Here is a 24,017-nt window from a genome sequence, read left to right as displayed (position 1 = left end):
TTCCTACAAGGCAGGCGGGGCTGGAATTATCCCTATTTTATAGATGAAAAAACAGACATTCTCCCCTTCCCCAAGGTTAAATTGCTTGCCCAGAATCATGGTCCGTGGGAGGGTCTGACATCCAGAGGTCCTGAGAGCCAGGCCAACACTGTGTTCTGCAGATGTGGTGTCTTCTAAAGGTGTTTACCATTTTTTTCTTCCAGAATTAAATTAATCAAGATTAAACTCTTGAACATGTATTTGACAGTGGGAGGACATGATAAAATATGGTCATCACGCCTTGCCCAGCTCTGTTGATCCAATTAAGATATCGGCTTTGGCTTGTCATTAAAGTTTTACACTGTCCTGAGTTAATGATCAAACTCTGTTGCATTGCAATTTGGGTTGTAAAGATCTGACCTTGAAGCAAGAAGACTTAAATGAATGAGGTTGGAGGACATATGGGGGTGACGCAGAAGGAAGCTCCTGAGAAGTGTAAGGGTCAGAGGGGCCATGCTTGACTCTCTCCAAGTCATACAACACAATGCCTGAAATAGCTAACAAGTCCTCATTATCTAATTAGGTTGAATTGTATGTTCTTGGTCTACCGGAAGTGAGAGGCATGACACATACCCCAGACAATCGGGTAACAAGCGCTTTACAAAAAGCTCTCAGCCATGGCCCTGGGCCACTGAGAAGAATTTGTAGGTGGTCTTCTTCACCTATGCCCCTCCCAAGGGAACTCTGGTTATCTGGCAGGCAGGGGGAACTTCAGGGGAGGCTTCCTTTCAAAGATAAAGCAGCAACTCCTTTTTGCTGCTTACTTGCTTTGCTGAAACGCATTCGCTTTATACTTAATTTGCACAGGGTCTGCTGCACAGCAGGGAAGTCCTTTGAAGGCTAAAACCTTCTTCCACCCCCAGGTTTGTTGGCAGGGCAGCTGTGCCTGCCCCGTGCAAACTCAGGAACTGGGACCTCTCAGAGTCTGGGTGCCTGGCCTTTGGGAATCAGGTCAGCACCAGTGAGGAAGACAGTCTGCTCCTCCTCTGCGGGCCTGGGAGGTCCTATTGTCCCGTGGGTATAACAGTGAGGGAGCCCTGGGGTCCCGGGCTGGGGGGGATCTGGCCTTGGACCCCGTGCTATGTCAGCTGATATGACTGCGAGCTCAGACCTGGGACAACCTGAGGAGAGGAGGAGTCTGAGAATTTCCGGTTTCCAGCAAAACCGTGACAAGGGAACCGATACAAATGAATCCTTGGAAAGGAGAATGCCCAGAACCTGCATTTAGCACCTTCACAGATCGAGGGTGTGAAAACCTAAATTTCAAGTTTGGCGTTATTATCAGAAGACTCCCACAGCTGAAGGAAAAACAGATTTCTAAAATACCCAGGAGCAACCAACATGCAAGGCTTAGAATATTCAGATGGAGTATTACAAAGGTAGGCAGCGAGGCTGGTACTGGTGTTTTGGATCCTATAAAATACATATTACTCCACCACAAAGTTATTTCCAGAGTCCTGTGTGGGTTCAAATTGTACAAAAATGTGCAATGAAATAATTTCTGTTAAATACCCATCTCTTACCTCCCACTTCATTTCTTTCAATACAAAACCTGACTTATTTATTTTTTTCCCCAAGAACTATCAGGTCAAATGGCTTCTCATTAAAAATAACTTCAACTTTTCACAAGATTTAAGATTAGGATTCTGGAAAGAAATGAAGTTTCTATCCAAATATTTCAAATTTGGATCCCTCCACAGCCAAAATAACAGGATTAAAAATGTCTTTACAAGGGCAATTACGCTACCTTGAAAATGAAGGTATATTTAAAAGTAATTGTTCATTAGAAGGAGTCTGAGTACTAAAACGAAATGAAAGAACCATTAAACTGGAAAATATCTTACCTTGAGAAGTTGAGGAAATGAACATGTCGAGTAAATAAATAGGGTTGTTCGGCAGTACTTATATTTTTAATCAGTTCCATCTATTAAAAAAAAGTACAGAATTAGCATATATAGGATCTAATTTTCCAAGCTATATCAAGCTAAAGGTTATTTCCCCACCTCCTTTTATCTTCCCTTATTACCTCTTGGACTAGAGCCAAACAGCTGTGTTTTGTGCAACATTTATGAACTTTACATAAGGCGTCTTCCGGAATAAAACAGTGCTATCCAGATTTATAGTCTTGTATTTAATTTAGTTGACTGCTACCATGAAAACAATGTGACAGATTAATTAATTTTAACTGGAGAAGTCAGTGTGTTACTGTACTGAAATAAAACTAAGAAAATGCCTTTAATCCCCCCCCCCATTAAAGTCAAATCAAGACAAGAGGTTAATCATCATTTTATATTTCTATAATGATATTACTGGGATTTACAGAAATATTTGGAACTGGTTCACAGAATTTAAAAGTGGGAGTAAAATGAGGCAATATCTCATTTTTTTCTTTGATTATAAAAATTTACAAAGCAAATATTTCCTAGGAAACACATACCCTCCACCCCCAAACATCTTGGTTTTTGGTGGGTGGTCATCTGGATTATTTATTTGCAGTTATCAGCAAGGCAAAAAAGTAGTTTATATTCATATAAACTAACATTTATGGTTTCTGGAACATGTCATGATACAGAAAACGTTTAGTAAAATCTGTTAGAAATTCCAAGCATTCTTATGATTCCCTGACTTTTTGAATTCCACTTCCCTTAGTTTTTCTGATTGGCCTCATCAAAACTGACACACTGGAATTTTTAAGAAGCGCATCGAAAATTGCTACGCTGGAGCTACGTACATCAGAAGAGCAGCATATTTTATGAAGTAGTTCAAGTTGAAAACTGGAAACAAAAATGGTCACTGACGTGTTAACCACAGTAGCACAACAATAAAATGAGAGTCTGGAACTCAAGCAGGACAAAAAACCTGGTGGCCTTGGTTCCCTCATGTCTAGCTCCAGGTGACACACACACAAATGCTCAATAAATATTTGGTAAATGAATGAACTCCAACTAGTACATGTTTTATAGATGTTACACTAGGATGCCAATGCCTAACCCTTTTATTAGATATTCATACTCACAATGATTGTTTGAAGAAATGAAATTGAATTTTAAAAGTAAATGACTTGCAGTTTCATAGCCCTGTCTGTCTGTCAGTGGCAGGCACTGGGGTGAACAATGGTCTGCCTAAGCTTGAGGATAAAAGGAAATTGAATTCTGTCGCTTTAGCTATGGTTTATCCTCTACATTTCTCTTACCCCACCTCCTCATGCCCCAGGGCTTGTTTTTGGTAATAAAACTTCCTGTTTGGTCACACTGTAAATTTTGATTTTTGATGAAACTATCAATACAATTACTAATTTGGGAGCACGACCAAAGGTGTCTGAGGATGTCTGCTTAGAAACATAGCTCTTTACCATGTTGTAATGTAAATATCATTTACTGCCTTAATCTCTAGAATACTTTTATTCAGATAGTTCTCTGCACACATAGGAGTAATATGAGAAAGCCCTCTAGTATTGTACAAGAAGACTGGAAAAACAGGTCAGAAGAAAAACCATTTCTTTCATACATTCAACATTATATTACATTCTCTAAACACATGTCAACGTGTTAAATTTCATGGAAGAACAGTAGTGGTTAGATTCTGAGAACAGTGTCATAACAGTCATAAAGCTGTCTATTTCACAAGGAAAAATTGATTAGCAGTGACAAGGCATAACTCTGTGTAGACATATCTTTAAACACAGGATAAAGGTACTAATGCTCATGTTTATTGCATTAGTACAGTGAAGTCAGAGAGTTTATTTCAGCTCTCATATATTTTGTCACTGCACACCAAATTGTAATGGCACTTAAGAAGTACCACAGTGTAGGTTTAAGGCATTATGTTCGAGATGTCATTTGATTGTCTTCACAAATGCTAAGACTTTTCCTATTTGTAGGGAGAAGCAATGGTCTCCTGAACCCCTGATGTCTATCACCCGAGTTACCATCCTGGTCCTCCCTTTGTTGCCTTTTCTCTTGCCTGTGACTTATCTGCATGGGTGGCATAATAGGTGGCAATGCACTACCTAAAATCATCACAGAGGCTACCCCCACTTCTTTTCCGTGGCTCATGCAGACCCACTGCTGGCCTTTGTTCTGATTCCACTGCATTCATTCATTCATTCATTCATTCACTCATTCATCATTCATCCATTCATCAGCATTTATTGAGCTCTTACTAAACCCTGGAGAGCAAAACAAGAATAAGGTTCGTGGGAAGACACATAAGGACAAGACAGTGGGATGTATCCCAGTGGTGTCCGCAAATCTACCATGGCCAAAACCACACGCTTGATCCTCACCCATCTTTGTTCCTTATTCAGCTTACTCCATCTCTGGAGAGTCTGTTTCTGGTTAACGCTACTCTTCATATTCTCATATTGGATCTGGGTCTTTCCTGGGCCTCCACATTTAGTCTCTTGCTAAGTCACGTTCATTCTCCCTTTACTATCTCCCTCAACTGGCTCTCAAGACCACACGTCCGGTGGCCAGCCAAACTACACTCCTCCTTGTTCCTTCCTCATATCATGTCCAGATTGAAGCTTCCTCTTCTGGAATGTTCTTCCTCTTCTGTTTTCATGTCCAAATCCTAACCGCTCTTCATATCTAGCTAAAATGTCTACCTCCTCAAAGTAGCCTTCCTGGATCTCTCCCCTCATTCAACATCCATTGATTTCCAACTCTGTGTCAAGCAATGTACTTCTTGGAGCTGTGGCTATAAAGGTAAAAATTGTGGTTCTTGCTCTCAGGAAGCTCAGAATCTTGTGGGGAAGGTGGACTAGCAGGCAGGTACCATCATGTGATGACCACCATGGGGTAGAAGGCACAGAGCTGAAGCACCCACCCCTGCCGGCAGATAGGGAGGTAATGTTTTCCCCAGGAGCATTCCTGAGCGGTTTGAAAGGACCTATAGGAGTTAGCATGTGAAGAAAGGGACCCACGGCATTGTAGACAGAGTGAACAGCAAGATGCAAAGGACAAAACACGAAATGACACGGATATGAAAACTGCCAGGAGTTCCATGGACCAGAGGTTGGGCATGGGACCAGGAAGGTAGTTGGTAAGACCAGAGAGAAAGGTAAGAGCCTGGTAACTGAGGGCTCTGCAGGTCACATAAAGGATCCTGAAATTTATCCTCTGCGAAATCCACAGCCAGAGAGGATTTTTTTCCCCCCCTGATCTGAGGTCAGGGGGGAAAGAATGGTTAAGGTTTAGAGACAGGTAACCTACCTAGGAAGACAGTGCACTAACCCCAACAGGAAATGATGATGTCATGAACTAAGAGAGGACTTCTCAGTGTGGTCCCCAGACTGGCAGCATCAGCATCAACTGGAACCTTGTCAGAAAATGCAAATCCTCAGGCCCCACCCCAGCCTGGCCCTACTGAATTAGAAGAAACTCTGGAGTTGGCCCATCAATCTGTGTTTTAACAGGCTCTCCAGGAGATTTTAAGGTATAAACATTTGAGAACCACAGAACGAAGGCAAAGGAAGTGAAGACAGATGGAGAAGTTTTGGGACGTTAATGAGGAAGAAACTGCTGAGCCTTGTGTCCAGTCGGCGGCAGAAGGGAAGGAGAGAGAGTGGCCAGGACAGCGTCCTTCTCAGAGCCGCAGCTTGGATCTGAACACATGGTGGTACCCATTTGTGAAGATGGGGACTACAGATATGGCTGCAGAAGAGAGGGGAAACGGGTCTGGTTTTGAACATCTTTGAATAGAAATGACGTTTCCTCCTTTGACTTCCCACCGCACTTTGAGGATTTTCCAGGATATTGTTTTCTGTTACATTACAGTTGAGTTTGTGTGCTAGCTTCAGACCAGATTGGTAGCTCCTTGACAGCTTGTGGCCAGGCTTGATTTATCCCCTCAGAAAACCAAGCCCAGGTACCTGTGCAGGTCATATGCCCCAATAATTGTTTATATAATGAAGACACCCCCATTAGAAAAATAAATTGGGAGTCAAGAAATGTATTGTTCACTGAAGACTGAATTATCAATAAGGCAATGAGTTCTTCCTTCCTGGGACAGACCTGTACATTCGTTACCCTGGTGTCACATGGAGCTAACAGTTTTGCTCTTACAACCTCTAGTACATGACAACACCAAACCAACTACCATTTTCTGAGTGGTCCCAAGGCTAGGCACTGTACCTAGAAGCTCTTGATACACAGGCTGTCAAATGACTCCATGAGTTAAGTATGATGATGCACATTTACAGGTTAAAAAACCGGAGGCACAGAAAGGCTACATGGATGGTTTAAGTTCTCACTGCTAAAAACACGTGGAGCCAGGATTCCAATCCAAGTCTGTCTGACACCAAAAATCCTGTTCTTTATCACCGAGCTGCAATTTCCGCACCATTCCCACTGTTATTTGATCTATACATAACTTAAAATGGGAAGAAGGGGTTGGCTAGCCAAATAATAAGAGAATTAATAAGGTTTATGGGATATACATTTTCTACCTTTCACATGATGTACTGAAAACTCAAAAGAAAGTTTAATGTGGGAAAGCATTAAAAATAATAGCAAATAAAAGCATTAAAATATTCGAGACAACATATTTTTTTTCAGTTCTAGGTGGGGAAACAGCATATATTATAACAAGAACAGGAATGAATTTAAAATGCTGACCAAAAAGAAAGATAACTATGAGTATGTCATGGAATGTATCTAAAGAAGTTAAATCACAGTGCATCTGAAGATGAGATAGAATTGAGGTTTAAAAAAAAAAGGCAAGAGTCAAACAGTTTATAATGCAGAGGACATGCCAGGAAGTAATTTGTAATCTTTTGCTTTCAACCTAACTGGCTGGGAAGGCAGAGCAGAAAACCTATACCTGCAGTTATACAAACACAGCTAGTTCGTAGAGGGCTTTGCTCCTGAATTCTTTGCTAGCAGTCATAGTAATGACCCCACTCTGATCTGAATTCTTGTGTCACTTGGCAACAACTAGATCGAGATGTGCTGTAATTTTGCAAAACATCTTAAATGAAAGACATGTTGTGTTTGCTAACACATCACAGCCCAAAAAGAAGTAGCTCAGAAGAGGACTCTGTGGCCTTTGAACCTCAGAGGCTGGGAGGATGGCTTGAAGGCTCAGGTTACCTACATGGGGTAGCCCTCCTTTATAGGGAAGCCCTTCTAGCAGGAGGCCGGATAGTCTTCCCATCTTCAGGACTGTACGGTCAGAGCAACACATGCCTGCAATGAGGAAGAAGTCCGCCAGGGGGCGTAATGACATGAACTAGGCAAACATGGCTGGGTCTGAATAGTAGAGAAAAGCAACTTCACAGTTGCTTTTCACAATTGGAAGTAGAGAAGAAAATATATTTTAATTATTCTGGCCTTTTTGCTTTTTCCTCTTTTTTGCCTTTTCTTTCCACTTAGTTTCCATTAGACGACTCAGCTTTTGTCTATAGGACTCCAAGATAAGACCTCGTTTGCAGGGCTGGGTGAATACATCTTGTGGCCTGGAGATGGACTTGGTTAAATTTTTAGTTTGATTCCAAGATTGGGTCAGAACAACTCTGATGCCTATGGACACTGTCCCTCCTATTCTAAAGTCAGGAAACTCTGAGTGTCATTCTAAGGAAACTTTTCCAAAAGATCTCAAGCAAAGGTAAGGTTCCTGGGACAAATGTGCAGGCTCCTGAGGACACACCACTCAATAAAACTTCAGGTGACACATGACGTCTTCAGAGGTTTGAGGGAGTCTCAGGCAAAAGAGGAATTTTTCTTGCTTAGTGGAAGATTTGTTTTAATACAAGGAAAACTTTCTAATAATTAGACCCTTTTAGGCAATGATTCTTCACTAGAATTGTGTGTGGGGATCCCCTGGACAGCTTTTTCCCCCCAAAGATACAAATACCTAGGCTCTACCATTAAGAGTCTAACTCAGTATTTTATAATAGGACCTAGAATTGTGTTGTGAAAAGCTCCCATGAAGATTTTGATGCCCATCATGGTTTTGATGCCCACCGAATAACATTCTAATTCCTCAGCCTTGTATTCAGAGTTCTCCAGGATTTGACACAAGTTCACCTTCAAGCCTTATTCTCCCACATTCTTCATGAATACGTGTTCCTTCTTATAAAATGGGGTGACAATACTTTCCTAATAATGTTGATTACAGGATTAGAAATAAGATAATACTTTCCTAATAATGTTGATTACAGGATTAGAAATAACACGCAATAACATGTGTGCTGTCTGGTGCTCAATATATAGCATCAATAGTAGGTCCCCAGTGAATGGTCATCAAAATGAAGAAACAATGGAGAGACCTGCTTCAAAATGAATGAGTGAACCTTTTCCTTTGAACTGAGGCCAGCTGACCCTGCCTTAGGAAAGCCTAGGAGGAATTCCTGTGCCCTCTAGATCTTTTCCAAATCCAACAGTTTCTTTAGGTGAGTTTTCTTTTTTAGCCACAGCCAGACTTGGAACTTGCAGAATTGGGGAGAACAATGGAAAAGGGAAGTTTAAAACATTGTAAAAGAATTCTGGTTTTGACCAAGAGGCTATGGCCATGTAGAGTACACGGGCATAGGGTCTCTCTCTCCACCTCCTTGGCATACTTTTCAAGATTTTGATAATCTGAATAGCTGGTGAAAAGAGTCACACAGCAGATGTGATGGCCAGCATTTCCCAAACTGAATTGGAGTTCTCAGGGATGCACAGGAGAGCTACAAACACTCATAAAGAGTTCCCTGGCCAACGAAGACTGGGAAACACTAGGTGAAAGCCAGGTAAACAGATTTTTAATTTTGTTTTTAATTGAAAGAATTTACAGTCTTTAAAATGTGAATAATTGTTAGTCTCCTAGAAGGGGACAAAGGGCCAACATTTCCCAAATTTATTTAATTATGATTTTTTCCCCCCAGTGTCTTAGGGGACTAGGATTCTCAGAAACATGCTTAGGGCAAAGCTGATGCAATAGTTTTGACAGGGATTCTCAACTCTGTCTGCACTGTAGAATTTCCTGTGGCATTTTATTATTTAAAAAAAAAAGTTTTTTGGACTGTACCTTAGAAACTTCAGAAGAACCATTGCAACTACAGTGTTAAAAGGCTCTGCTGGAGATCCTGCTGTGCAGCCAGAACAGACAACCACAGCATCAGAAGAATGGCTCTGGGATTCAGAAGGGCCTAAGTTCAAGTCCAGGTGTCACAGATAGTCAGTCATTCTATTTTATTTGGAAAGTGACAATCTGGTTGTCTTAGTTTTCTCATCCATGAAGTAGGGAATCATACCCACTCTCTGGTATGGTTTTAGGTCCAAGAGAGTTAAGTGAAATAATAAAATAAAACAATTACCGTGTCTCCCTGAAAATAAGACCTAGCTGGACAGTCAGCTCTAATGTATCTTTTGGAGCAAAAATTAATATAGGACCCAGTCTTATTTTATGATCAGACCGGGTCTACATAATATAATATAATATAATATAATATAATATAATATAATATAATATAATATAATACCAGGTCTTATATTAATTTTTGCTCCAAAAGACCTGTTAGAACTGATTGTCCGGCTAGGTCTTATTTTCGGGGAAACAGGGTAGCGTGGAGTAGATACTGTTTCCAATTTGTGATCCTCAGTAGTTTCAATATAAATAAAAGATAGTAAAAGTATCTGCTTTCTCCATCTTTTAAACCCCTGTGCCAACAATTTTGCCCTTGTCTAACAAGCATGAAATAATTTTGAATTCTATGTCTGTCATATGCCTGTGACACTTTGACCTTTATTATCTTGATAGTAGTGTCCTGAAATGTAGCATTAGACCGTTCACAAGGATGGTTATGAATCCTTTGGAAATCACACCCCATGTTTTCTGGAAAATCATTCTGTATCTTTCAAATTATATGCAGTCTCCATTTTCCAAGAGATTAACAAAGCTAGCCCAAGAAATTTAAATTTGGTTTTAGAGTATAAATCAGATGATGTCATCACGGGTTTGCATTACATGCCCTGCAAAGGTCCAGCATTTGGCCTGCAGCAGCTGTCCATGTTTTTCTGTTGAGGCAGAGTTTTCTAAAATATAAACTTCAAACATATTTCTATTTCCATAAGGGCAGATGTAATGGGATTTTTATAGGCATTCTAACATTTGGTGTCTTCATGTTCCCTTTTCTTTTTAATAATCCCTTCAGTGACTTATTCTGTTAAATAGATTTTTTAAATTTAGGAGGGAGGGAGGAGAGAGGGGGAGAGAGTGAGAGAGAGGGAGAAAGACGACAACTACCCTCCAGTGAGACATGTACCATGCTTCCCCGAAAATAAGACCTACCCCGAAATAAGCCCCAGTTAAGATCGTCAGCCAGATGAATGCATTCAGTACGTTATGACAATGTTCCAGAAGAATATGACATGACTGTATTTGAATAAATGTAGAATTGTTATACATGAAAAAATAAGACATCCCCTGAAAATATGCCCTAATGAGTCTTTTGGAGCAAAAATTAATATAAGACCCGGTCTTATTTTCGGGGAAATACGGTATTGTGAATTTGACTCTAGCCAGAGAGGTGCTATTGTATATGAATGAAATGGTATAGAATGGTATAGATAATTCAAGTCTTATAAGTGGATACTATTCCAAAGTTCATTTGTAAGTCAAGTCAGTAGTTTGGAACTCAGAACACATTTTCTCATAAAATAAATGTTCTACATGGTGGATAGAAACCTGAGCCAGCCCACAGGAGCCTGTTTAACTCATATTGCACCTGAAGTAGAATTGTTATTAACTCTAGAGAACAATGTTTCCATGGGAACACATTTTCAGAGTTCTACGGTTTAATGTTGAGAACTACTGACTTTAAAATTTTAACTCTTCTCCTAAATCACTGCCCTCCTTTCCTTTAATAAATTACCAAGAAGAGGAGCTATTCATACCACAAATTATTTCTTGAATATATTAGGTTAAAATAATATTTTTTTCTCCATTTGTTTTATGCACTTTGAAACTTTAGTAAAATGATACATATAATAAGAAAAAGAGTTTCTTTAAACATTCTTGAACTACTTCAAACTTGGTTTCTTGTCATGACGTTTCCTGGTTCTTTCTGCATGTCACAGCCCGGTCAGCTAGCTGCAGAGGCAACTGTCACTGTCACTGTTGTTTGTTATTACGTCAAAATTGTTTGTTTGTTTTTTCTACCGTATCTTTCCCTTGAGTTTTTAAAATTTGCCATATAATTTAATAAGAATCTGGAATAACTAACTAATGAAATATATTCTAGGTTACACTGACCACAGGAATCAGAAATGTTTCAACTACAATATACACGGATTATGCTAGAAGTAGTATAAATATATCACAGAATCACAGGGCTGGAAAGAACCTTCAAGGATTGTCTAGTCTACTCCCTGGCTTCCAGACAAGTCAATCATTCCAAACAGATGAGAGCTAACCTGTATTTTAGAGGACAAAGATGACTTTGTCTTTAACCCTTACTTGATTTAACAGTTTACACACCGTCAGTAAATCATTGTTAACTTTTAATCTAAACTCTTCCCTTTCTCATGATTGTTCCTTCTAGGAAACAAAGGGGGTTTATTTGTGCGAAATCCCACAGTACACTTAAATATTATATTTTGTGCTTTCTCTCTTCTCGGGCATTCCTGAATATCTCAGTGTCTAATATTTTAGTTACCTTGTGCCCTTGGGGTTGTTTGTACTCTTTTAGTCCTAAAATTGAGCCAGTGTGTTTGATGAGGGCTCCTGAGAACGGAGCATGGTTTCCACACATAGGAATATTTAAGTATAATCTGATGAGCAGGCCCGAAGACTCAAAGAGAAACCAAATTTAATAATTACAACAAATTTGCAATAACATGGGCTATTTATTTATAGTCAGTCTTTCTGGTAGTGAAAAGGGCCTAACCAGCCTAATCATACTAGCCCTTCAATCAGGTGTGGAAGTCAGGGAACCTGTCACTATTAAGTTACTCGTAAAATGTGATATCCTTAAAGGTTACCAAACATAAGCTCTTCTATCGAGAGCCTACCCCAGAACCTACCAGGGTAATCTCAGAATGTATTTCATTCATTGCTAGTGACTATTTAGACTTGATACTCGGAGACTCTTCAGTGGAAGTTTTCAAAGGAATGGGCATTTTGATCTCTACATTGTGGAAGACACTACAATACTGGCTTACGGCAAAGTACCCTTGGCTATGTTATTGTCTTAAAACAGTCTCACTGGCCCCCATAGTAGAAGAGAAAGAAAGGTTAATGGAAATTCCCTTTGTTTGTGAGGGTTTGAATGCCTCAAAAGTAAGGATTATGCCACCAAGAAGTGGACACGGACATGGGTGAAAATTCACATAATTATGGTGTCACTCTGATAGTAAATCATGTGCCTTGTTTATTTCTCAAACTTACATACTCATTGGGTGGTGTAGTCGTTAATTTTATATGTCAGCTTGACTGGCCCCGGGGTGTGCAGAGTCCCAGTCATTTCTGGGTGTGTCTGTGAGGGTGTTTCCGGATGAGATGAGCATTTGAATCAGTGGACTCAGTAAAGCAGATTGCCCTCCCTATGTCGGGGGGCATCGCTCAATCTCTTGAAGGTCTGAATAGAACAAAATGCAGAGAAAGAAGGAATATGCCCTTTTTTCCTGCCTCGCTGCTTAAGCTGGGGCATCTCATCTTATGTTACTTAGACTGGGGTTTACATCATTGGCTCCGTTGGTTCATAGACCTTTGGACTCAGTTACACCAGTGGCTTCCCCGGGCCTCCAGCTTGCAGATGGCAGATCATGGGGAATCTCAGCCTCCCAATGTCTCATAATAAATCTCCTTTTATATCTATTGATCGATTAATCAATTGGTAGGTATCTCCATCCTACTCATTCTGTTCTCTGGACAACCCTGACTTATACTGGTGGCTACTCATCCATCTTAAGTATCCAAGGGGACAGAAGCAACTTTATGAGACCAAGCTGACAAACTTGACCCTGTAAAATGACCTTGAGAGCACTAGGCCTAACTTTTCTACATTAGCAAAGCACCTCAGCGGAGACTGTTGACCCTAATTTTGTATAAGCTTACAAAGTAGAATCTGTCTGCATAGCTTCCTGGCAGAGTATTGCACCCCTACCGTACCACCAGCATGTCCACTTATATGGCTCAAACTGTATTACGGCAGAATTGTTCCTGGGAAGTGGGGTAATTCTTTTGCTACCATTGACTATGCCAAATGCTACGTTGGAAGCTCAAGGTCCCTTGAGCTTTCTATAATAGGAAGCTCTTGCCTCTCCACCAACCTGTCAGATTCCCGGCCCAAGAGGTTTTTCTGTCAGATCCCCGGGCAAGAGGGTTTTCTCTTTATCATAACCACAAAGACTTAGGATAATGTGAGAAAACTCAGAGGAAGAAATATTAAAAATAAGTTTTCTTATTTTTTGCTGTCAGGATGTCAGCATTATTTATAGCTCAGTGGTGTAACTATTTGAGATGTATGCATTGCTAATTTTAGCTAAATAGAGTGTACGCTGTCCTTCACTGGTCTTAATAATCCCTTTACGTTAACTTCCTGGTTTAAAGACTTCCATCAGAAGAACTAACTTAAATTTCCTCCCACACTCTGGCAAAAATACAGTAGGAAATTGCAACTCTGGTATTCATTTGTTAGGGGTTTGAAGGATGTCCTATAATGTACCCACTAATTACACAAATGAACTGAAGCAAAGTACAAGTTAACCATGGTCAAAGACAACTTACTTGTTCATTTTTAGTAAGTCTGGTTTTGTTGTGAATGTCTGACGTGACCAAATTAAATCCGTGCTTCTCCGACAAGATTCTCAGAAGCAAGACCACAGTACGACTCCCACACTTGCCTACTCTGTTATATACCACCTGGCTCGGGAAAGGTAGCACCTGGGAAAGAACGAGAGAGCACGTATGAGACTTTGGGTTAAAATACTTAGGATTCTTCCCTCAATTTCAGAACAATAAATACACAATCAACCTAAATGAGGAGGATCCAGCGAAGTTAATGAGAGAACGGAAGTGATGAACTCATATTTATCTTCATAGTGTAACTTAAGAGAAATGCTGGGTTTGTTACCTTGCTCTCCGCACTGATCCTTAAAACTGGTAAAATTTCATGCCATCTATAAAATTGATCATGGAACTTTTTTTTACCTTAGTAATAAAATATATAATTATGTGCTTTAATGATAGTATTCTTTTGTAAGTTATATTATGCTTTATACCTGTAGAGTGCTGAAGGAAAAACAGTAATTTTAAAAGTTGAGACATAATTTATATACAATAAAATTCATCCTTTAAAGTGTACAATTTGGTGGTTTATTCTATTCACAAAGTTGTGAACCATCAGCACTAATTCTAGAACATTTTCATCACCCCGAAAGAAACTGTGTACCTATTAGCAATCACTTTTCATTTCCCTCACTACTTTGGTCTCTTGAAACCATTTATCTACTTTCTGCTTTTATGGTTTTGCCTATATCATTCTAGACATCTCCTATAAAAGGAATCATAAAATATGTGGCTTTTTGTGTCTGGCTTCTTTCACTTAACATAATGTTTTCAAGGTTCATCAATGTGTAGTATGAATCAATACTTCACTCCTTTATATGGCTGAATAATATTACATTGTATGGATACGTCACATTTTGTTTATATATTTATCAGTTGATGGACATTTCAATTGTTTTTACTTTTTGGCTACTAGGAATAATGATGCTACAAACATTTGTGTATAAGTTTTTGTGTGAACATCCATTTTGAATTCACCTTGAGTATATCCTAGGAGTGAAATTGTTGAATTATATGGTTTAATTTTTTGAAGAACTGCAAAACTGTTTTTAATACAGCTGTACCATTTTATATTTCCATTAGCAATGTATGAGAGTTCCAATTTCTCCTTGACAACACTTTTTTTGTTGTTAGTCATGGCCGTCCTAATGGGTGTGAAGTGATATCTCATCATGGTTTTGATGTGTATTTCCCTGATGACTAATGGTGTTGAGTATATTTCATGTGCTTATTGGCCATTTGTATATTTACTTTAGAGAAATGTCTACTCAAATCCTTTTTCCCATTTTAAAATTTGGCTGTTTTTGTTGAGTTTTAAGAAGTCTATATTTATTTTGGATTTACTAATATGTGATCTGCAAATATTTTTCTCATTCTATGAATCGTCTTTTCACTATTTTGATAGTGTCCTTTGAGGTATGAAAGGTTTTGAATTTTGATGGAGTCTAGTTTATCTAATTTTTCTTTGGTTTGCTTGTGCTTTTGGTGCCATATATAAGAAACCGTCGCCTAATCCAAGGTCTAAAGATACACACTTATGATTTCTCATAAGAGTTTTATAGTTTTAGTGCTAACATTTAGGTCTTTGATTCATTTGAGTTAATTTTGTGTATTGTGTGAGCTAGTGATTTAATTTCATTCTTTCGCATGTGAATATCCATTTTTCTCAGCACCATTTATTGAAAAGATTATTCTTTCTCCTTGTAGCTGTTTGGTACCCTCAGTGAAAATCCACTAACCACGCATGTATGGGTTTATGTCTGTACTCTCAATTCTACGTATTGCATTGATTTATATGTTCATCCTTACGTCAGTACCACCGAGTTTTGATTACTATTGCTTTGTCATAAGTTTTGAATCTGGAAGAATGAGTCCCTCCAACTTTGTTCTTCTTTTTCGAGATTATTTTGGCTATTCTGGATCCCTTGCATTTCCATATGAATTTTGGGATCAACTTACTAATTTCTGCAAAAAAGACAGTTGATATATAAATTTTTTAAGGCAGTTGATAATTTGAAAGGGATTGTGTTGAATCTGTAGATCAACCTGGGCACTACTGCCATCTTAATAATATTAAGTCTTCCAATCCATGAATACCGGATGTCTTTCTACTTACTTAGTTCTCTTTTAATTTGTTTTGTTGATATTTTGCAGTTTTCGGTATACAAGTCTTACATTCCTTTTATTCTTTTTGATGCTATTATAAATGGAGTTGTCATCTTAATTTCATTTTGGATTGAGTGGTCATTAGATTGAGAAATATACTTGATTTTTCTATATTGATCTTGTATCCTGCAATCTTGTTGAACTCATTTATTAGCACTAATAATTTTTTTTGGGGGGTGTGCATTTTTCAGGATTTTCTATATACATGATTTTGTCATCTGCAAACAGAAAAAGTTTTATATTTTTCTTTTCCAATATGGATGCTTTTTAATTTTTTTCTTTTCTAATTGCTCTATTATAACGATCTTGATAGACTAAGGAGCCACTATGAAAAGCATCTGATTAAATATTTATAACCTCAGTTAAGATATTATTTCCATTTTGATCTCTCAGCCTTGAGCAAGAACTGACAAAAGGAATCTTTTTGATCATCAAAAGATTCCTTCATTCAGCACATATTAATAACAGAAGGCTATAAAAAGGCCCAAAGCTAAAGAATATAGTATAACATAAACATAAATATACCCCAAACTTGCCTATGGTATATAATTTGAAATTTTGTCCTGTAATTATAGGTTTAGTTATTTTCCTGAACTATTTTGTATGCAGAGTAGCATTTCATAAATTTGGAGCTTAAAGGCTAATTGTCATTAAAGTAAAACATAATATCTATGTCACTCACTTAGAAACCAGTCATGTACCATTTTGATTTAATTCTATCAGGTTTTTTTTGTTTGTTTGTTTGTTTTATGAGCAAAACCTTGTTTCTTTAGGGCCAGTATCTTCTATTAGGTGTGTTCACAGTGCCTGGAATATGCCTTGTATGTATAGCCTCAATAGACATTGATTGGTCCTTGGCAGTTTGAGGTATTTAACGTACTGTTTACCTATATTATTAACACAATGATTCTGCTGAAATGTGAGACCAGGAGAATCTTCAAATACAGCTGATCCTTCTGACTGAGTGCTAAGAAAAGCCATCAAGGTAAAAAGATAGTCATAATAGGTCATTTTACTTATGGTTCCATCAGTGAGGACTCAAAAATTCTGTTCTCTGGCAATGATTGCATAAGTTCAGGTAATCGGATAAATCATTCCGTTCTTAGTTATGAGATCACGACCCAAGGAGGTAGAACTAGACTTGGTGATTAATATACTGATATTAGCAGTGTTTGTAAGTCGGACTTTCCATAATAACCAGGATGGACTATGGTTGTGACAGAACTGCCAACATAAGCACAAATTTTAATTTCTTTGGAGAAATAAACTGCTCAAGAATTGGGGTGAATGCATTTTTCCCTGTCTTCTAGTGCAACACAGAACAGCACAGGAGAATTTGTTATGACTGAATTGATGACCTAGAAGATGTGAGTTACCACATATTATATAGTTTATTCCAAGAATGCAGGTATATCTTAGAATATTTAAATGAAGACTTGAGGCCCTTATTTAGAAACCACAGGTGAAAACACTTATTTTTCTCCTGAATTTCTTGGGTAATCAATACAATAGGAGGCTTAGCATCTATTTACTCCTTTTTGTTAATAGTTAAAGATGTTATTTAATTTTAGGTTATTGGTTAGATTTTAAAAATATGTTCATAATAATTCTTTCACTAGTATTGTGGGAAGCACCAAATAATGATTATAAATACTTGTTATGTGCAAACAACCTTACATAAAAACAAAAATCCCCACATCATTCCTGAAGTTCTATCTACAATAATATGTGAAAAGAAAGGAGAGTTTAACATTCCCCCTGTGACTCCATTTTTACCATTTCTTTAAACACTGACATACAGCTGCAGAGTATGAACATAGAGTTTCTGGAATCAGTCTTGTGGCTTTTGAAGATACAGAGCACACCATCACAAACAAACGGCTCTCAAATTTACGGTGGGGCTTTCAAATCACTTTCCAATAGAATCTTATGGAATACCCTAGAAATTAGCAAATTTAGGGAGGCCAAATCAATGTGTTGATGTTAGATCAAGTGTTAAAATTAACAACAGCAACAAGTTGATTCATTTCTGCTTTTGGTAGAACGATAGATTTGCTCCTGAAGGTGTGCTTTAAAAATTGTCATCTTTTATTTGAAGTGTACTTTCTGGAACGATGGTGGAAAAAGGGACTAATATTTATGGTGGGCTGACCCTGACCCTGTCCGAGGCTTTGTGCCATGTAAACCCTTTTCATCCTTGTTAACATTACTAAATCAATACTCTAGCTGAGCATTGCTCTAGGAATTTAAATTATCAAATAATTTAAGCATTATTAATAGCACCTAAGTGACTCCTCTGTATGACCCTCTCGTCCCTACAGATCATAGATTCATAGAACAACAGAGTTTGAGGTCTAGAGCAATTTAGAATAATCCATCCATTCCAATCCCCTCCCCACCCCCACACCAACATCCTCCATCACCCCACCCCCACACTACCACCCTCTATCACCCCATCCCCAGCCCAATTTGTATTTGACTTGGCTAGAGCTTTCTTTTACATTGTCTTTTCACCCTCTCAAGTACTCTGTGAGAGATATATTAGGAGTATTCTTAGATGAGTAAACTGATGTCCAGAGAGATCATTTGGCATTTTCAAGGTCACAAAGCTTTCAAGGTCACAAAGCTAAAAAGTGAAACATAATAGCTGAAGCCCAGTTCGCAGTTCTCCAGAAGACACTATATCTAATATACTATAACATCAAAGGATGAAAATGATTTTTGCTTTGACTTCTGCACCAGAGATAGTATTTCCTTTAGTTATGTCTTGAATGTGTCCAACCTCATTAACTGCTATTTTTCAGCCGTCAGCTATCACAACCAGTATCGTCGGCCATTACTCATCCATTCCCCAAGTCCTGGAATGCTCAGGTGGAATTAATAGGAGTCAATTTAGCCTTTCTTTCTCATTCCTGAGGATGTATTTTAGAAGCTTATGTAAGCCCAGATTGCTAATGCAGCTAATGGGAGAAGAAGAGGATATAGTTTTCCCTTCACTCCTTCCCCAGTCTATCATAGTTGGTCACAGTTGCCTCAGATATTGTGAAGCACTAGGAAAGGAAAAAATAGGAAGCAGTAAGTCATAGTAAAATGTTTATGAAATCCTAAATACACTTGAAATGTCTACCAAGATAAGCAAATATCCTCCAATGATAAACTTAATGACTGTGAAGGGACTTTTAAAGACCTCTTAGATCAACCTCAAAAATCCCCATTTTCTTCAATAGATATTTGCCACTGTCAAGCAGAAAACTACATCTCAACTTAAACCGTTCTATTATCATTTGCACACAAATAGTTACTCTTTCACTGGATAAGAGTAAAGAGTATACACCAAAGCCCTCATCCTCATCTCCCTCCCCAAATGATTGCTCATTCTTGACAACTATGGTGATATGAATATTATGTCTGTGGTTGCCATTTTAACGGCAATTTGTAAAAGTGAAGGGAGCTCCAAAATATTTCCCTCTATGAATTATATATTTTTTATGTTGCCTGTCTTGTAAGTTCTACACATGCCACAAATCCCTGGGGCCTGACAGGGAACATGCCAAATAAACAGAAGTATTTCCAAAATCCTGAGCACAACAGGAACTAACACCAGATGACGTCCACAGTTTCAATAGCTTATTCCAGGTTCAAAATGGGGAGGGGGAAAAACATTTTCTAGGTAAAAAGCAAAGTTGGTCTGGACCAAGACTTTCATAGCCTACGATTACAGGACTCTCTGGAGACTGGTGTTGTTGCAAGAATTAACATCCATCCTCCTTATAAGTCTTTGCAAAATGATATTTAATATAGTATGTTACAAGCTGTGGTTCCCTGATGTCTGTATAGTCGGATTACCTATGGAACTTCAAAAACTTGAGATTTCTGGGCCCCACTCTAACATGAACTAAAACAGAAAGTCTAGGATGAGGGTTAGGAGTCTGGCTCTAAAGAGCTCCCCTGGGGATCTGCTACCAATAGGTCCATTTCAAGAAACCACTACTGTAAAGGACCACTGGCTTTCCATGTTAAGCTGCTGAGTGGTTCCACGCAGCCTCATGAGGGAGTAAGGTCGAGGAGAGGTTTGCCTAGATGATACTGGAAGGGACTCTGGATGAAAGGCACTGTCTGGTCTTCCTTGGGTTTCCTTAGAGTGCCGATGGCCTCCCATCCATAGTTAAAAGTCATGATTAACCTGACAAATATGCTCACACTATAGTAGATGTCTACTCACCTAGGATGACTAGAGAACATGTGTGCTGGTTAACTGAATGTATAGGGTAGCTGAAATGTATATCAAACACTATCAAAGCATTAGCCCCTTAGGACTAATAATATGCTACAGATGAAATGATTTTCTTTGATAAATAAAATTGCCCTTTGTGAATGTATAGCACCTGTAAATTGGGGATGGGTGGTGGGGGGCAGCAGTGAATCACTATCAGGGCTTTGTGAGGCTTGAACTCAGGGACAGTTCTGCTACTTTCTGTCTATAGGACTTTGAACAGCAGTTCAGATCCATTCAGTGAATCCTTATTTTCGAGTTTCCTCGGACACTGGTGTTAGGAGCCAGTCACGTCACACCTTTGAGCCGCAGCTTCCCCATCAGTAAAAGGAGAGGGCGGAATTGTAACCCAATATATGATGCTCTCTTCTGAGGCTATTACATAATTAATTTTAATCTAATTGTTATCAAAATATAACCTGGAAATGCCTTAAAAATTAAAATTAGACTTTAACATTTTCCCTTGCCAAATACATTCATTAAAGAAATAGGAAAAAAGAAAGGTCCAGTAATTTGTGCTGATGACCTGGATTTCAGCTCCATGTAAGTTCACTGTTCTGTTTTGGAACCTCTGGCACATTTCTGTACGTGTCCCACTCTTGTTTGGGCTTGTCCTGTAATAAATCTACCTTTATGCTCCTATTATGTGTCTCCTCCTTTCCACAGTTTTAATCACTTCAACCTCTCTGTTTTTTATATGACCACCACCAAATACCAGAGGCTGTACAGAGCTCAGCCTTCCTGCAACACCTTCTAGAACTCAGCAGTGATTCTCTCGGCTTCTGCCCATCAAGCCATTCTAGGTCTTGTGGCAGATTCATCTCTATTTTCTAAACACCATCAACTCTCCAAACACCTGGGCTCATTTCCTCCATTCTAGAAGAGGAAACATATAGGACCTGATAAAGAACTCTATTTTTCCTCATTGTCATTCGTCAATTGACATCCTGTATCTTCTCATTATTCATAACCCATTTTCTCCCAACAGCCTTGCCAAATCTGAACATTATGCTTTCTTCTTTTTGTCTGCTCCTGCTTGAAACAGGCCCATGTTTAATGTTATATACCAAAAGACAAATCTATAAATCCTTTACAAATCCATCTGTTTTATTCCTCTAATAGACTGGGTCTATCTCGCATGTGCACAGTGGATAATTAAAAGATACCTATCTGTCCATTAAATAGATAGATTGTTGGGATGAAAATACTATTAAACGTTGTTTTAGAATCAATGCTGTCATTTATCATCTGGTTTTGCTATCATATCTATCACTTATCTTTGGTTGTCTCCTGAAACTATAAGGAAAGCCTATCAATTTTTTACACTCATATATTGAAACACTCTTATTTGTTATCTTACATAAGAAAAAGTATAGGGAAGTGGAGAAAGTTCCCTGGACTGAAAGTCACGAAACTCTGGCTTTCCTCTTGTCCAAACTAGTTGAATGACATTGAATAAGTGACCTTGAACGACTTCTCTGGGCCAAAGTTTCAAGTGTAAATCGGGGGTACTGAACTTGATGATTTCAAGGCTCCTTCCTGTTCACATTGCATGATGTTAATTAAGACAGGGCCACATAAGACTTACAGATGTTTGGGGGTTATCTGAACGGCATCCTGCACGTCTAAATATTCATTCCACGCTGGTCTAGCTAATGTCCTTATCTCCATCATGTACAACATCATTATGCTGTTCCCAGGAATGTAATACCCTGCATGCTGAAACAGAATCCTCGTGCAAAAAAGCAATTTTCACAAGAAGCCAGAAATGATTTTTGGACGTGATGATTAAACTATCATAGTTGAACTTTAAAGTATTCTTCAGAAGAATATGACTCCTGGTTTGATTAAAAACTCAAATTTCAGGTGACCTTGGGTGAATGCTATTAGTTCCATGGACAGGAAGATGAATACTTTCAAACTTCAAAATGACAAATGTGAAGAAAATGCACATTAAAAAAAGAAGAAGAGAAAAAAAAAAGAAAATACGCACACTAAGAAAAGGCAGATTCACTTTTAATTCTGCAACATTATTTATGTTTCTTTCTCTGGTCAGTGTACAAATGACACAAGAAGTCCGTAATCTGGGTATCATATTACTACAGCACATTACAATTTCTAAAATTCAAACCTAGGGTTATTCCATAGAAAACTGAGTTCATGGAATACTCATATGTTTGACAGAAAAGAGAAATGAAGTCCACATGCCACATGTATGTAAATGAGCAGAATGGGGAGGATGCAAAAGTTTTAGAGGCTAAACCACACTGAAGGAATATTCCAAAGTATTTACACAGGACTTGGTCTTGATAGCCCTATTGCACTTGTACATGGAACCTCCCTCCACTCTTAAGAGCCCTTTAAACCCTCTCCGTGGCTTTTATAGTTAACAAGAAATAGGGAAATCCAATATGGTCTTGACACTCTTATTTAACACTCATCTTTATGTGTATATGCCTTGCATGTTTTATTGAGCTCAAAGGCACTGTAAGTAACATTGTCGTAGTACATCTGGACAAATTCCAGTCATTTCTGGTACTTTCTTATATGCTATGTATTCAGTGATCCAAAAATCCTTATTAAACAAAACTCTGAAAATGAGAGTCACCGATTTCCCCGTTAGAACAGAGAATTCACGGTCTTCAAATTAGTTCTAGATCTGGAATTGTTCCATTTTTAGTATTAATCAATTCAATTGACTTTTTACATTAACTTTTGGACCAGAATATGGAATTATGCAGATGTCTTTGTGTAGATAAGCTTTCCACCAGACCCACACATTTAGATTAACTCTTCATTCATATCTATAACACATTTTCTCTTAATCAGACACATCTCCAAGTAAAATGCATAGATATTTTATATAGACTTTAAAGATTTGAGAATCTGCTTAAAGTTAAGCTTTATTTTTTTAAAATATTTATCCTATTTTTTTAGCTAGGAATTTACACTCTGAGCCCAATCTAAAAACTGACTTATTATAATGCAATAGAGGAGAAGTGTTGATTAGCGATCATAAGTTTCATAATTTACAGCAGGTATTGCTGGCATTGGCCAACCATGCAATTTAGAACTGTCTCTTCTGGATGTTGGTAGGGAAAAAAGTCAATTATTCTCATTATAAACTTCACAGGAGAAGACTGCCCCCCCTGTAAATAGTACAAAGGCTGGGGGAATAGCCACGTTTGGTTGCCTATACGCCTCTCTCATCAAAGCACTATATAAACATATTAAGACCAAAGGGTTAGATACACTGTTCATTGTGAACCACATAATCATTTTCCATTGAAAATCTCTGAATAAAATTTCAGTTTGAGTGTGAATTTGCATCAAGAAACTTATTCTTAGATTCAGATGATCATTGTTTAAATTCCTTGGCTGCGTTTAAGGTTTTTATAACATAACCCACACTTTAAAATAGTGTGGCGGATTGATACAGTAAAGACCCCCAACCAATCCCAGCTCCCTATATCCAGGCAGACTGTAACCTCCTTACACATGGACCCTGGGCCTGGCCATGTGACTGGCCAAGGAGACATTAGTAAGCACACTGCAAGCAGAGGCTTGAAAAGAGCTTGCACACTGGGCTGGACCTCACCTGTTTCTGGGAGCCTTTCCCCTACAATATGAACCTCTGGGAGGATAGGAGACTATGTTGAATTTGGAAAATTCTGTGACTGAATTCAACTGCTAATTACTGAGCTCTTTCTGAGTGCTACTTAGTTATCAGCAATAAATTGACTGATTATTGTGATGGTATGAGTGTCTG

At 38.4% G+C, this 24,017-nt stretch overlaps 1 protein-coding gene across 2 annotated transcripts in view; it reads right to left on the bottom strand.

The window, feature by feature from the left end:
* Positions 1 to 24,017, bottom strand: part of UST (uronyl 2-sulfotransferase) — a 263,875-nt gene that overhangs the window by 92,455 nt on the left and 147,403 nt on the right. The window contains exons 3-4 of one of the 2 annotated variants that reach the window (XM_019746947.2): positions 13,750 to 13,905; positions 1,884 to 1,963 (exon numbers count right to left, since the gene is read on the bottom strand). In XM_019746947.2, coding sequence (XP_019602506.1) covers positions 1,884 to 1,963; positions 13,750 to 13,905 — 236 coding nt within the window. The remainder of the gene's footprint in view (positions 1 to 1,883; positions 1,964 to 13,749; positions 13,906 to 24,017) is intronic. The other variant, XM_074333694.1, reaches the window with a different exon arrangement.

This window comes from Rhinolophus sinicus, linkage group LG05 (assembly GCF_036562045.2).
Source record: "Rhinolophus sinicus isolate RSC01 linkage group LG05, ASM3656204v1, whole genome shotgun sequence".
NCBI classification, from domain to species: Eukaryota; Metazoa; Chordata; class Mammalia; order Chiroptera; family Rhinolophidae; genus Rhinolophus; species Rhinolophus sinicus.
This window is presented reverse-complemented; position numbering and strand designations above follow the sequence as displayed.